The 16,253-nt window shown below is 42.0% G+C and overlaps 2 protein-coding genes across 2 annotated transcripts in view; one reads left to right on the top strand and one right to left on the bottom strand.

Annotated features, from left to right (window-relative positions):
• Positions 1 to 16,253, bottom strand: part of DNM1L (dynamin 1 like) — a 497,546-nt gene that overhangs the window by 107,113 nt on the left and 374,180 nt on the right. The gene's annotated exons all lie outside the window — the stretch shown is intronic.
• Positions 1 to 16,253, top strand: part of PPARA (peroxisome proliferator activated receptor alpha) — a 127,162-nt gene that overhangs the window by 69,211 nt on the left and 41,698 nt on the right. The window contains exons 2-3 of the mRNA XM_082256172.1: positions 7,253 to 7,351; positions 9,457 to 9,711. Of these exons, the coding sequence (XP_082112298.1) occupies positions 9,483 to 9,711 (229 nt within the window). The 5' untranslated portion in view covers positions 7,253 to 7,351; positions 9,457 to 9,482. The remainder of the gene's footprint in view (positions 1 to 7,252; positions 7,352 to 9,456; positions 9,712 to 16,253) is intronic.

Genomic DNA, 16,253 nt, shown 5'->3' with positions numbered 1-16,253 from the left:
CCCCAAACGCGCACTATCTGCTTTGGAACAAGCAGCCCCTGCATTCCCATAGACACAGAATTATGACTTGTAAAGCTGATACGCAATGTAGGCCTCATGCACACAGGACATTTTTTTTTTAACTCTCGTAGAAGCCAGCAGCGTTTTTTTGCAGAAAAAATGCCAGACACTTGTAAAAGTGTGTAAAGCTTTTAGGGGCATTTACAGGTGTCAAGCTTTTGGGTGGTAGTTTTATTGGCAAGAATAAATAATTTATTCTGGCCATTGTAATGAGTTATTACTCAAGCACTAGCTTTTAGGGGGAAAAAATGTCAGATGCCCCTAGAAGCAGCTGTAAAATTGTCTGGTTCAGCAGAGATTGGTTGATCTTTGGTTAGTGTGTGACCATCCCCGCTCAACAGAAGCAGCAATACTGTACATGGGAAATTTTTTTGCACGATGAATGATTTTCTAATCCATGATGGGAGAATTGTGCGAGAAATCTAATAAAAAAAAAAAAAAAACGCGAATGAGTGCAAGAAAAGAAGATTCCCAGCCATGAAAAATTATTTTTCGCAGCAAAATGATGAGAAATTGAAGGCTTGGTTGGTTGACTTTCGAAATCAATGGTTGCACAATCAGATCCCTAAATACACAAAATTTCAGATTTTCGACAGAAATTCTGAATTTTTTTTTTTAATTCGACCCTAATGTATGGCCTGTATTAGATTGACTTCTGTACAATAGACAAGCTGGAAAACTTTTCGAGGGGGGGGGGGAGGGGGGATTCCTCCATTCACCTCATTTTGTGTAGAAGAAGGAACCTGTTGTTTTTTCTTTTTAATTCAGCTTACTGTCTGAAAGGAAAAAAAAACTGTGAAGTCCAGTTTCTTACTTTGCTTGCATTTTAAAACTTAAAACAATGTTCTAATGTCTACCTAGCTCAGCTTAACCACTTTACCACTGGAGGATTTTGCTGTCTTGCGTCTGGGCCACTTTTTGCGATTCGGCACTGTGCAACTTTAACTGACAATTGCGCGGTCATGCAACGCCGTACCCAAACGAAATTTATGTCCCTTTTTCCCCACAAACAGAGCTTTCTTTTGGTGGTATTTGATCACCTGTGCGATTTTTACTTTTTGCGCTATAAACAAAAAAAGAGCGTAAATTTTGAAAAAATAACAATATTTTTCACATTTTTTTAAAATGAAATTCCCCCCAAAAAAATGTAAAAATCTAATTTTTTTTTACATTTTTGGCCAATTTGTTTTCTGCTACCTATGTTTGGTAAAAAAAAATCACAATAAGCGTATTTTGATTGGTTTGCGCAAAAGTTATTGCGTTTACTAACTAAGGGAAAGATTTCTGTCATTTTTGGTGTTTTTTTTTTTAATGAGTAATGGTGGCGATCTGCGATTTTATTTTTTTTTTTTGCGGGACTGCGACATTGCGGCGGACAGATCAGACCCTTGACTGACATTTTTGACACTTTTGGGGGTACCAGTGACATTACTACAGTAATCAGTGCTAAAAATATGCACTGTTACTGTAAAAATTACACAGGCAGGGAAGGGGGGTTCATTTTATTGGAGAGGGAGGGGTTAATGTATGCCTGGTGCTTACTAACGTGTGTGGGGGGAGGTGACTGAGTGACACAGGGACAGATCGCATGTTCAGCTAGCGCCTCACACAAGCGGGCGGATCTCCAAACTCGATTCCCTGACGATCGGGGAAGAGCGGCGGTGATCACCGCCTTTCCTCCCCTGGCCTGACTCCCACTGTGACTGAATACAGTGGGAGCGAGCCTCCGGCGGCGCGCGTGCGCCGCCCACAAGGGGAGGAGTCCAGCGACGTAGGTCTCCGTCGCGGGACAGGAACTAACCACTTTGCCGCAGTAGAGCTCGAGTGAGCGGTCGGCAAGTGGTTAAAGTATAACTAAAGATTATCATTTTTTTTTTTTTTTAGCTTTGGACAGAGTGGAGAGAGATTAGAACACCTGTCAGTTTTTATTGCGGTCAGTGCCTCTGTTGGAGAGATCCCACCCTCTCGATTTGTCTATTTTGATTTTGGGCTGCCCCAGAAAAGTAATAGAGGAGAAATAGTCCAATTGGGACACTAGTTCTGGTGACTTTGGGGGGGGGGGGGGGCCCGCGCTAAGGGATTCCCTTATTTTGCAGGGATTTTCTCTCACTGTTTTGACTGTGGGGCAGAAAGTAAAGGTAAATCTCCCCAATTGGACACAGATGGCAAACAAAAAAAGACCCTCCCCTGTTCTATGTATAGAAAAAAAAATGTTTTGCCTATAGTTCTACATTAAAAGAAAAAAAATAAAATAAAGTATGGGATTTTTTTTTGTAGTTGCTCCATTTGAATCATTTATTACATATCAAGAAGACATTCCATGTGTTTTACTGTAACAAAAATTAAGTATGACTGCCCTTCCAAGCATTGAATGAACTCTAGGGTTGTACGTTCTGTACAATGTAATTTGTTCTGTTGTCCCAGCCATTGGTCACACAAGCAGTGTCATGTGAGACGCTTGTAACTTCATTATAATTGTTTAAACTGGGACGTGGGAGATAACCGTGCTCAAGGTCACACAACACGCAACGCCAAACTGGACTTACTACATACTCCTCTGTGCTGGCAGCCATCTGCATTTCCCTTGGTCAGCTGAGACCTCTATCCCAGCTTCTGAAAGTATACCTGTATCCTAAAGCTTAACTCCGGGCTGAAAGCCAAATACAAAGTTTAAATACATATATGTGAGCTGTTATACCTGCTAAAGGATTTGAAATTTTGTCAGTCCAGTCCTGAAACACAGCCCCACCTAGACGGTACAGTCATACTGGTTTTTCTCTGCTGCAGTTAAGCAACACAGCTAGGTCACTTGTCCACCCCCAACCTGTGATTGGACAGTGAAGGAACAGCAGCACACTGAAGAGCTCATCTCACTGCTCCTCCTGTCAGCATGTTCCTGGTTACCATATATGCATTTAGGACATGTGATAGGCTTCTTGTGTTGTCCCTCTGTTGCAGTCTGAGAACTGTAGTACATTGGATCATAAGATGCTGATATCAAGTTACATTTTGGTATTTGCACTAGTTTATGTTTTGAATACATACAATTGTGCTTAAAAGTTTGCAAACCCTGTCAGAAATCATGAAATGTTGGCATTGATATTGAAAATATGACTGATCATACCAAAAACTGTCTGCCTTTTATTTATTTATAGTGATTTGAAGCCATTTATTATCACATAGTTGTTTGGCTTCTTTTTAAATTATATTGATAACAGAAATCACCCAAATGGCCCTAATCCCTGATCAAAAATTTGCATCCCCTGGAATGTTTGGCCTTCGTACAGACACATAGGGTGGCATACACAGGTTAAAATGGCAACAAAGGGTAATTTTCCACATCTGTGGCTTTTTAAATTGCAATTTGTGTCTGTGTAAAAATTAGTCAATTCGTTTTTTTTTTTTTAGCTCTCATGTGGATGCACTGAGCGGGTTATGTGGATGCACTGACCGGGTTATGTGGATGCACTGAGCGGGTTAGATACCGAGCCCTGGGGAAGCAGAAAAAAAGAACTGTCAAAAGACCTGCATAACAAGGTAATGGAACTTTATAAAGATGGAAAAGGATATAAAAAGATATACAATGCCTTAAATGTGCCAGTCAGTACTGTTCAATCACTTATTAAGAAGTAAAAAATTCAGAGATCTCTTGATATCAAGCCAGTCAGGTAAACCAAGAAAGATTGGAGCCACAACTGCTAGAAGAATTGCTTAGGATACAAAGCACAGGTAACCTCAGGAAAATACAGGCTGCTCTGGGAAAAAAACGGTGTGGTTGTTTTTAAGGAGCACAATCTGATGATACTTGAACAAAAATTAGCTGCATGGTTGACTTACCAGAAAGAAGCCATTACTGCGCCAATGTCACAAAAAAGCCCAGTGAGGCATGTCAAGGTGCTGTGGGCCATATTGAAAATTGACTTTTTTGTGGCATTGGCGCAGTAAAGGCTTCTTTCTAGCAACTCGACCATGCAGCTCGTTTTTCTTCAAGTATTGTAATGTTCTCCTTTAAAAACAGCCACACCTTTTTCTAGGGCAGCCTGTATTTCTTCTGAGGTTACCTGGAGGTTTTTCTTTGTATCCCGAAAAATTCTGACAGTTGTGGTTTCAATCTTTCTTGGTTTACCTAACCTTGGCTTGATATCAAGAGATCCCCACATTTTCCACTTAATAAGTGATTGGACAGTACTGACTGGCATATTCAAGGTTTTGGATGTCTTTATATATCCTTTTTGATCTTTGTAAAGTTCCATTACCTTGTTACGCAGGTCTTTTGATAGTTTTTTTCTGCTCCCAATGGCTCAGTATCTAGCGTGCTCAGTGCATCCACGTAAGAGCTAACAAACTCATTGATGATTTATGCACAGGCACTAAGTGTAATTTAAATTTTTGTCTTTTCTCTCATGTTCATTGACGGACATAGCTCCAGAATCTTCTTAACCATTGGGTTATGCTAGCCCCTACCGGAGTAGGACACTAGACAGGGAAAAGCTTTACCGCACCTATGGGGCAGTCCTGGGGGATATACTTCCACATGCAAGCAGTGTCAGAATAAAAAATAACCCAACTTAATAGAGGGGTCGATGCTGGGTCTGTCGATGAACATCAGAGAAAAAGATTTTACGGTAAGACAAAAATCCAATTTTCTCTTTCGTTCATTGACGGACACAGCTCCAGAATCTTCTTAAACATTGGGACGTCCCAAAGCAGTGTTAAATATGAGGGGTGGAAATAAACACAGCAGTAAAAAATTCCCAAAGGCCAACCAGATAACATGGAGCTTCACCAGGAACAACTGGAGCTCACCTGAAAACAATGCACCCTCAAAGAGGATCGGGTCCTCTCAAACAGTGGCCTGCAAAACCTTGCGGCCAAAAGCAGCATCCGCAGATGCCAGTACATCCACTTTATAAAATTTTGTGAAAGTGTGCACAGACGACCAGGTGGCCGCCTTGCAAACCTGTATCGTGGACGCCTGATGACGGAAAGCCCAAGAGGCACTAAGTGCCCACGTAGAAAGCGCTTTAACAGGGAACGGAGGAACCTGACCCTTGATAGAATAGGCCTGCACCACCGTCTGTCTTGATGGGATAGAGGTCTTGTCAAGACCCCTTGAGCCCATCCATGCCCAAAACACCTCCCCACCCGGATAGGCTGGCAACCGTGGAGACCACCGTCCAGTACAGGGGAAGGAAGGATTTGCCCTGTCGAAGTGCCGGAGACCGAAGCCACCATGTCAGGGACCCTCTCGTATCCTGTCTCAACAGGATCAGATTGTCTAGAGACTGTGGATTCTTGGATTCCTGAACACTGGCCTAAGGACCGAACCGGCCACAGTAAACATGTGGCGGACCAAAGTCTCGGCTCTCCTGTCAAAGGGGTCTTTAAAAGCCGGAGACTCCTCCACTGGATTTAAGTGGATTTATTTAGCCTGGAACCTGAGAATCCACCACAGGTGGGACTGTCCACTTTTTTAACAGGGACTCTTCAAAGGGATATTGTCTAGCCAAGCGCTAAGGTACCCACCAATTGCATTTAGGTCACTGACTTCCGACAATATTGTCAAATTAGGCAGGAAAAGGGAATACCTTTGCCGCTTTTGGGGGGCTGCGGGTAACCAGGGGACCAGGGCCTCCAACCCAGCAGCAATTTTAAAGCTGCCCGCACCAATACAATCAGTGCATCCACCAGCACCGGCTGCGGTAGAACAGAGCACTCGAAGTGTGTGGACGCAGACCCAGTAGATTCGCTACATACTAAGCACACCCTGAAACATAACAATCAGGGGAGACCGCCGACTGCGATCCCGCAAGGGGACACCGGCCATGGGTCCACAAATGGACCACCTATGAGACCCCGCAAAAGCCTAAGCGGATCTGACCACCCAGCGCAGCGGAGGGGAAGGAACCACAGTGACCATTTAGAGGGGCTGGGGGGAAGGGAGGGGGAACCCGGGGGTAAGACCGTCCCAGGAAGAGGCCCACGTCCACCCCGAAAGACCACCAGTGGTACACTACTTACCACACCATGAAACTGGGTGGGCACCGCTCCGGGCAGACCACTGCACCATCGGAATGGGGGTGCTGCGGGCCAAGAGGCACGCTGCGATTCAGGCCCCGTCCAGTGGGGCTATGTCACGGCTGACCTAGCGTGGAGCTGAGGGGGGGAACCTAAGGATCTAGAATATCCAGTCCGTCGCCCAGTCCAGCAGTTTATTGTAGTTCTCACAGGAACAGTAAATAAAAAAAGAAGAAAAAATTATAGGACCAGAGATCCCAGCAAACAAACGAAATGCCTATGGCAGAGTATGGGAGTATATCCCCTGGGACTGCCCCATAGGTGTGGTAAAGCTTTTTCCGGTCTATTGTCCTACTCTTGTAGGGGGCAGCATAACCCAATGGTTAAGAAGATTCTTGAGCTGTGTACGTCAATGAACAAAAGAGAAATTAACATTTTAACCTGTGTGCGTCACCTTATGTGTCTGTACCAAGGCAAAACATTTCAGGGGATGAAAACTTTTGATCAGGGCCATTTGGGTGATTTCTGTTGTTATGATTTAAAAAGGAGCCAAACAACTATGTGATAATAAATGGCTTCATATGATCACTATCCCTAAATAATCAGCCATTTTTTTAATATCAGTGCCAACATTTCACGATTTCTGCCAGGGTATGCAAATTTTGGAGCACAACTGTAAATGTACTCCTCTGTGTTTTATATTGTATTTATATCTGCCTGGAGTACTTTAAATGTTCCTTCTCCTTCACAGTATTATTTTACTATAGAACAGGTGCTCTTTAGTTACTATTAAGAAATTACCATTGTAGATGTTTTGTAATTATACTTATAGCGCAGTTAAAATATATCCCAGCATAAACCTATATCTCACTGTGAAGTGCATAGCAATAAACCTGTGCTGCAATGCATTAGCCGGGGTGTTCTGTGAACATGTTAGCAGGTTAATGATTTGACATGTGGTTGTAATGATTAATCCATTACCTACTGCTAATCACACTGAGACGGACAGAGATAGAGGGGAGCCCAGCAAGCCTTTTCCAACATGAGCCGCCTTCCTTTGTGCCGTTGACTCTGCTGAGCCCTGACTTCTCTCCTGTCAGAAGCCAATCTCCTGGAAGTTTCGATTTTTTTGCGTTGCTTATGTTGTGTTTTTTTTGTTTTTTTTTCTCTGCAGAAGAATATCTATTTCTTCTTTGCCTGGCCAGAAATGGAATGCTTGTGAAGCAGTGCCTCAGAACTCCTGGTTTTTCCATGGTCAGCAGAATATAAGAGGGTAAGCAGATTTATATTTACTTAGGCTGTTCCCATTAATTTAAGAATGTATTGTAGATCAAAACCCAAGTTATAGAAGTAAAATATTACTTCTTATTACTCATTGCTTACCAATCCTTAAACTGGCCATACATTATACAATTTTCTTGTTCAATTTACTTTAGATTTGCCCTCAACTATGTAGTGCAAAGGCCTACCTGGTTGCTTACAAATTGAAAGTGTTTAGGTTTGACCTCATATTATATGGTTTTGTAAATCTAAAGGAAAATTGTACAAGATAATTGTATAATATACAGTCAGCCTTAGCTGTAATGGCTGCATTGGTTTTATTTTTTCAGGCATTTTTCTCCTGCCAAGAACACACTTCCCCAATGATGACTAGGAGTAGCATTGTCATCCTAGGACAGGACTACAGAACACCACCTCCTTTTCTCATCTTTACAACATGGGGGAGACTTTCTGTAGTCCACAGTGAGAGCTGAGAACAATGAGGGACCTTTTATTAATCCTGTTGCAGGACAAAGCAAAGCTAAATAAGAGCATCGAGAGGCATTGTGAGACAGATTTAGAACAAGGTTGCAGCCTGTGTCATAAATTGGCTGCTTTAAAATAGCACTTGCAATTAAACCTGACCCTGACCACTTTTTTTTTTTATTCTATGTCTTTTTTAGAGTGGAAATCTGTCTCAACCTCAGAAATGAATCTGTCTCAGAACTGTCATTTAGCTGCCCAGCAATACAATATAAAGTCCAAATAGAAGCTGTATTCCTCACAGCACTTGACTTTTTAATGATGCCATGTCAGAAGCAGATATAAAGATGCAAAGTCAACAGTACTTTAAATTCTGCTTCACATGTTTATTGTGAAGGCAGTGTAACATAAGGCATAAGAAATTAGCGTACAGCATCCCTTTCAATGTCACCTTTCGTAACATGTGACGTTACACCCATATTCAGGGTGTAACATGTTACTCTTGCACCAGCCCCGCATTCCCTGATCCCCCGCTGTGATCTCTTCTCCCCCCACTCACTGTCACAATTTTAAAAAAACGAGTCCACCCAGAGTTCTTTGAATGTGAGAAGTCCAGACATCCTTTGCAGTTGTCGACTTGTAGTTCTCAAGGAACTACCAGGGCGCTTTTGAGCACTCTAGGTAGTTCAGTGATGCTTCCTGTCAGTGTGCAACTGCCTGCCCATACAATGAACGAGCAAACAGCTTACACAGTCTGCAGGAGTCCTGCATTGCACCCACAATCTGCTGATCGTTGGTGCAATGCTTTGCAGGCTCCTAGAAAAAAAAAAAAATAATAATTTACTTTTTTTTTTTTTTTAACATGCAAAATGATGTGCATTTAATATTGATTTTTTTTTTTTTTTTTACAAAGGTAAACATAAATTAACAGATCGAACAAAACATTTTTATTGGTATAGTAGATTTAGCACACCAAGAGACAACACAAAAGAAATACATTTTTTTAGGAAGTCCTACATACTTCAAGTGGAACTGAGGTTGGAGTATGCCTCCCTCCTTTTCTTTATCTGGCATGCCCCCTGCTGCCATTCTCACCCAGATGAGAATGACATGTCTCTTCTCCCACAGCCTCCTAGGATATCCCTGTTACATTTTCCAGAAAGCTCAAGAGTAGGGACATACAGCAGACATGGGCAGAGCTGGCACATGGCTTTTGAATCTGGAAGAGGCAGCCGGCTCAAGATCACTCAGGACCATGATGGTAAAGTAGGGTTGAGGTCAGGGATCTGTGGACACTCAATTTTCTCCATACCAAGCTGGTTGAACTATTTTTTTATTTAGAGCTGGCTTTGGGCACAGTCATACTGGAACAGAAAAGTGCCTTCCCCAAACGTTTGCCACAAGGTTGGAAGCACACCGTCTAAAATGTCTTTGTATGCTGCAGCCTTGACAGTACTTTCTACTGGAAACACTTGAACTGCATAATTTGGAAGGGTGTCCACATGCTTTTGGCCATATACAGTAGACAGGTGTGAGGGTTCCCCACATAGCGTAGGTCCTTTTATATTGATTAGTGTATAGTAACTGATCTTGAATCACTGTTTTTGGAAAAATAACTGTTTATTTTATCCACAGTGTAATGGTTACAGACACAATCTACCATGTCCACCATCAAGGTAGACCCAGATGTGGAGTTTTGCTCCATTGCTCCCTTGGAGGATGATGATCTTGGGGGCCCGCTGCCTAAGGAGTTCTTCACAGACTTAGGGGACATCCAGGATATCTCTCAGAATATCGGGGATGACGGTTCCAACTCCTTCGGTGTGGCAGAGTACCAGTATCTGGGAAACAGCCCCGGCTCCAATGGGTCAATTAGCACAGACCAGACGGGTAAGTGTGGGGGAGCAGGCGTGTCTGGGAACTAGTCCAACTATATCCTCATCTGGCTACTCATGATTACTTATGATACATCCTAGTGTGAAAGATTTGGATACAGTGGCAGGGGCAGGCTTTGGGACTGCACAGCTGCACTTGTGCCCTCGGGGACTTAAGGGCCCATTTATGCTGGATGTGGGTTGCAGAGGTTTTTGGAACCCTCCTGATATGATGTGCACCACAGGGTTCACAAAAAAGGGAGATATTTTCATGACACCCTTACGTGCTGTGCCTGGTTGAGATTCAAGCTTTGTCCGCAGTAAGAAACTCTCTTAACTCCTTGCTTGGATTCCATTTTTAATATCGCTTGATTCCAGTTGGGCTGAAAAGCAAAGGGGGTATATCTATTTATCTATCTTGTCCATCACGGTCTAATGGACAAGAATGCTTTTCATTAAAAGTAAATTCTGGAGCCAAGACTGACTGCTGCTAGATGGGCTTAAATACATAGAAAAAAAATGAGAATCTGAGTTCCTTTCAGTGCTTGCCACATGTCTGAAGGCCTGGGCACTTGGTCATGTGATCTGTGATGAAGGGATACAAGTTTAGAATAGATGACTTCAGCAGAGATAATGTAGCCCTTCTCATGTGTCACTGAAGGTAACCTGAAACAGTGTTTTCCTTAGGAAGGGTACATATTTTAGGAAAATTCTTTAAGTGCAATTAAAAGCAGACCTTTCTTAAGTTTTGCATAGAGTGGAGACAGAATAGAACACCTGTCAGTTTTTATTGCTGTCTGTGCCCCCATTTGGGAGATTCACCCTCTCCATTTGTCCTTTTTACCATTATCATTAAAAATCACAAATTTTGGGTGGTTCCCAGAAAAGTAATAGAAGGGAAATCTTCCAATGGGGATACTAGTTCTGGGTTCTGGTGACCTGGGGGGGGGGGGGGCACAGATGGCATAAAACTTGGGTTATAACCCTCCATTACTAAGTTTTTCCAATAGTTCTACTTAGATAATGGTAACATTTGATAGTAGGTCCACTTTAAAGGTAACCAGAGGTACAGATAGGTCAAAGTCACAGTATAACAGGACACAAATAAAAGGGGAAATACCACGCTGATATAAAACAAAAATTCTATGCTAAGCAAACAGTATAATTCTGCACCTCTTATAATTATGAATGTTCAACAGTTAACAGAAATGAAGAAATGTAAAGCATAATGCAGAGTACAGTCAAGCAGGATGAAAATCAAGAGGCAGTTATGTAGGAGGACAGTGACATGAGCCACAACTTTTCTTGTCTGTTGGAAAGACCAGAAACATGATTCTCTAAGGCATCTGGTGGGATGGATTAGGCCCTTGCATAAAGGGTTTCTAAGTAATCATGGAGTAGGATGGGCTGCAACAAACAGAATGTTTTTTTGTTTTTTTTAGAATTTCAGCAAATTCTATAGGACTGTGATGCTACTAAGGTGAGTTAACTACATGCATTTGAGGCTCATTTGGGTCTTTACTGCTAACAGACCCAGCATTTGGATCACCCCCCAAACCTCTAACACAGTATTGACAGGTTGAACTGAAAGAATTCTCTATACATTGCTTGGGAGAATCCGCTAAAGGTGCAAAACACAGTAATGGATCATGTAGTGGATACTCTCTGTCTAGATGGAGAGGTATGGCTGGCAATGTTCACAACCATGTACATGGCCAAAGGCTACTGGGCTCCTGGAAACCATCTGCCAGCAGTAAAGACCAAGTTAAGAATCATACTGTGACCTGCTTTACCTTTGCATAGAGTCAGTGTTTCTATTTTTCCAACATATAGGATGCATCATTTGTTTTACTTACAAGTTTCCAGTAAACCACAACCTACTGACTGACCATCGTGAGTCTACTCTGAATTGGCCATAAGTTAGGGCAGAATCAGGTGATTAACTGGAAATTTAGAGAGCTCCCTGGAAGAACAAGTAGTAGGCTTAGGAATTTGTGAGAATAAATCTCCATCTGTTTTTTGTGGGGGAAGGTGATCCATAGAATAAATTGTGGAATAGATTACAGCATTGCCATTGTTGAAATCTCTGCAGTGACTCAAAACTAGTAAACTGTTTTTATACCTCCAATCTGAACACATACAGTTTAGGGTCTACCAACTAAAATATACTGGGGTGTTAAAACAAATACTTCCCAAAACGGCTGAATTCTTTCTCTTGCACTATAACTTAATTCCAACAAAAGTCTGCAAAATATCCAATATTGCGGCATCTGGTGAATACAGCAAAATCATGTATCTCCGCATTATGGAAATCTCCACAACCACTGGCGATCCAACAATTGATTAGGAAGGTGGAGGATATCAGGGTGGTGGAAAGTCTTACAAGCACAATATAATATACACATGAGAAATTCAGACGTGGTTTTACTGGATTGAATTCTCCCGTATAGATGATGTCAAACAACTTTTAGCTAGATAGGTGGATGATGCCTGAGGCACCACCTTTTTCTTCCTCTAACAACCCTTCCCTTTTTTTTTTCTCTATCCTCCTTCCCCAATATCTCTTCAAATTATTGACTTTATGTTCATCATTGGGCCCCTCAGAAACCATGCAATGAGGTTTATGACAGATCCACGACGTAATTTTTTAGGCGGGCTTCTGGACCCCCCCCCTCACCGCCTTACCTATTTGCTTTTGAATTACCTAAACTCCTGCTGAACATTCGTCTGGCCTGTAAGGTTATGTGAGGCCGCTATTGCTAATCATACCTAGTTTGACTTCAATTATAATTCATGTCAATGCTTTGTTCTATCTAACCAGTCTATTTTGTCCTGCCTTCATTGCTCCATCTGTGTTTTTTTTTTCCTGTATTGATGGAATACAAAAAAACAATGACAAATGATATACTCATAAATGCAGACTCGCCTGAGAAAGTGCTTTGACCGGTGCACTTTACAGAGTACGGTGACCACTTCATGGTACCCATGAAAGTGCTGGTAATTGTGCAGTCTTTATCTGTAGCAGTCCTAGCCTATTCTTTATGCTTGACTTTTTCACTGCCACCATCATCCCCGATGTCTGTAGAACTGCCTACGTGTTCCTCTTGGGGATGGCACAGGCTGATCCTGGCAGAGGCTTCCTGTTATTAAAGGTTGCTCCTCATAACCATTTATCAGCTTTTGTAGCTGAATTTCTGGGCTAAACTGCATGAGCACTTTTAATCTCTTGCTGTTGTACAATTTAACCTGTTTGCAAGATCATATTTTTTCTATAGAGGGGTAATAGAATCACACGTCAGATAATTTTTATATAAGCAGCTCTCCCGTGTGCCAGGATCAAGGAAAAAGTTTAAAGTAGAACTACACAACATCTGAGCGCCACAAACCAAAAAAGTGGTTTAAGTTTTAATATTTAAAGCAAACTCCCGTATGAGTCTGTCTACATCCTTTATTTTGCTGAGAAATCACTTTGAACCCCTCCTCGCCATTTTGAGTAAGGGAAGATAATTTATGTAGGATTTACTTCCTGGAATCCATCTACCCTTGGCTCAGGCATGCAGGCAGATGGGTGTGCTTAGCTGAGAAAACCCCTCATCCTTTCCAGAAGACTCCTGGGATGTATGACTTAATTTTTCTGTTCATGGAAACCAGGAAGTAACTGAAGAAATGTAGAAAGAAGTTTAAAACAAGTAAATCTGATATACTTTCTTATTTACTAATAATTGCAAAAGAATTAAAATAGTCAGTGTTAATTGAGAGAGTGATGTTGTACTTTAGAGTATATCTAAATTCTTTTGAAGGAAAGCGTGGAAGGATTGGACCTCCTGTTAGGTCTTTCTGTCTTTGTTCCTGCTGGGGGATTCACTCTATTCCAAAGGTCCATGTGACCTTTGTCACCTGACTGAAATGAAAGGAAAATCCAAAATTCTGAGTTGTTACCAGAAATGGAGTAGGGATGAAACTTTCCAATGTGAGTATGTGTTCTGGTGACATAGAGGGGATTTCCCTCACTTCCTGTTGTGCCTGCAGGATATGGAGTGAAGGAAATCTTCCCAACAAGACCCAGATGGCAAAAAAGGTTTTTTTTTATCAATCTCTACTCAATTCCAAATGCCAAAAAAGTTTCTCTTTACCGTGGGGAAAATAATTATTTGATCCCCCTGCAGATTTTGTACGTTTGCCCACTTACAAAGAAATGAAGGGTCTATAATTTTAATTGTGTATTGTAAATGATAGAGGCAGAATATCAAACAAAAATCCAGAAAAAAACACAATACGAATGTTATAAATTAGGTTGCAGTTCAGTGAGTAAAATAAGTATTTGATGCCACAGCAAAACATGACTAAAGGCCCGTACACACGTACCGATCGTCGGCATACAAACGTCGGCGGACGAAAGATCTGATGATTGTACGCTTGTTAGTATGGTGCCTCCGACAGCTGTCTGCGCACATTCTGCGGACAAGAGTCTTTCTTGCAAGCATTTAAATTTTTGTATGCCGACACCAGAACGGACGATTGTTCGCCAGTCAGTACAGAATTCTGCCGACAGACCGCAGATTTGCAAGACTGGGCATGCTCAGAAAAGAAAAAACACAGGGAAAGTTAACCATTACATGACATCACTTCTGCAGTCGGCTGTAGTCGGCGGACAAAATTCTTGGGCAGTCTTTGCACTTTTCAACAGACACCGACATCCCGGGGAGAAAAGACGAACGTTTGTATGCCGACGATCGGTACGTGTGTACGGGGCTTTAGTTTTTGGTGGAGAAACCCTTGTTGGCAAGCATAGGGGTAAGATGTTTCTTGCAGTTGGTTACCAGGTTTGCACACATCTCGCGAGGGATTTTGGTCCACTCTTCTTTACAGATCTTCTCTAAATCCTTAAGGTTTCTTGGTTGTCACTTGGCAACTCGAAGTTTCAGCTCCCTGCATAGTTTTTTCTTAGGCTTAAGGTCTAGGCCACTCCATGACCTTAATGTGCTTCTTTTTGAGCCACTCCTTTGTTGCCTTGGTGGTATGTTTTGGGTTATTGTCATGCTGGAAGACCCATCCACGTCCCATCCTCAGTGTTCTGGCTGAGGGAAGAAGGTTCTCATCCAAGATTTTACAATACATTGCCCCGTCCATGTGGCAAAGTTGGCCTTTACCTTTTAGCAGAGAAACCGCAACAAAGCCTAATGTTTCCACCTCCATGGTTGACTGTAGGGATGGTAATTTTTTTTCCTCCAAACACAGCAAGTAGAGTTAATTGTCAGGAATAGCCTTAAAGGGGACTACCTACAGCGCTTGCTCAGATTCATTATATAAATAGTGCTCATATACAATATGTAAATGTGCGTGTTATGAAACCAATAGTATAAAAAGGCTCTTTTAACATAATTAAAAGTGCTAGATGCAATAAAAATTCAAGAAATTAATAAATCCATGATATTAACCAGTAAACATCAATTAGGTATATGTACGCAGTAGTGAATAAATAAATACGCTGTGGTTGGGCACGTGACCCTTAAGGGTTAATTCTAGTCCATATGAAGTGACTGCGATGATTGAAACAGTTCAAAAAATAATCCTTGTGCCGGTATGTTCGTCCAGTATACTCAAGGTGCAGGTGCTCAATGTGGGTTATATTCAATTTCCCTGTGACATAGATCTCTTCACCGTGGTAAGGGTAAATAGGGTAACTTACCGGAAATAGTGAGTCCTATATGCCGTATGGCATTAAGACTGCTTGTGCTTGTGTGGCCCCCCCCGGGCCGAGGTAGATTCTCCCTTGGCTCTTTGGTGGGGTGGTGGGGTAGTATAGGATTCCTCCTCTCCTCCTCTCCTCTCACCGGGAATGGGCCAGGTGTAATATAAGGAAAAGAGATGCTCCGGATGGTGTAGTATGATTAAAAAGCTCTTTATTCCCAATTCATGGGTAAGTGGCATAAAACAAAGCTTAAAATACAGTGCAGAGCAGTATTGCCTGACAGGCTGTGTGTCTAGGCAATCTAACTGCAGAGTGGCGAGCGGAGGTTCCGGCTTGCGCTCCACCTACGTTACGCTGTCACGCTGTGCGTTCCAACCTAACGCTTTTCGTCACTTCCTGTGACGTCATCAGAGATAGGAAGGCACAGTAGCGGTGTTCATTTTTTACAACAAACGCCGCCTTTCACTCTGCCCAGTGTAATTAAGTCCCGGGATGGGTCGCACCACGGGAGTGTCCCCACTGTAGTGATTACCTCTTTGAGTTCCTGTGTCACCTTACATAAACGGCCAGATTGGGTACCTAAGGGTAACAGTGACATATACTTCTGATACTGGGGTATAACCAAAGAGGATATAATTGTATTTAAGATTTTTAAAGGTGGTCCAATGACATGTAAACAACATAATTCCCATCTATGTGGTGAAAACTCTTGGTTATTGTTCATAAAGAATATATACAATATGGGTATTTTACGTATTTATCTTACTATTGCACAGCAAATCATTATATACTTAATAAATTACATATGGTGCGAAAAAACTTTTAAAATGTATGGCATAAAACTTATATATATACACCCCTTTTAT

Source organism: Pelophylax lessonae (genome assembly GCF_965119305.1).
Source record: "Pelophylax lessonae genome assembly, chromosome: 4".
In the NCBI taxonomy this organism is placed as follows: Eukaryota; Metazoa; Chordata; class Amphibia; order Anura; family Ranidae; genus Pelophylax; species Pelophylax lessonae.
This window is presented reverse-complemented; position numbering and strand designations above follow the sequence as displayed.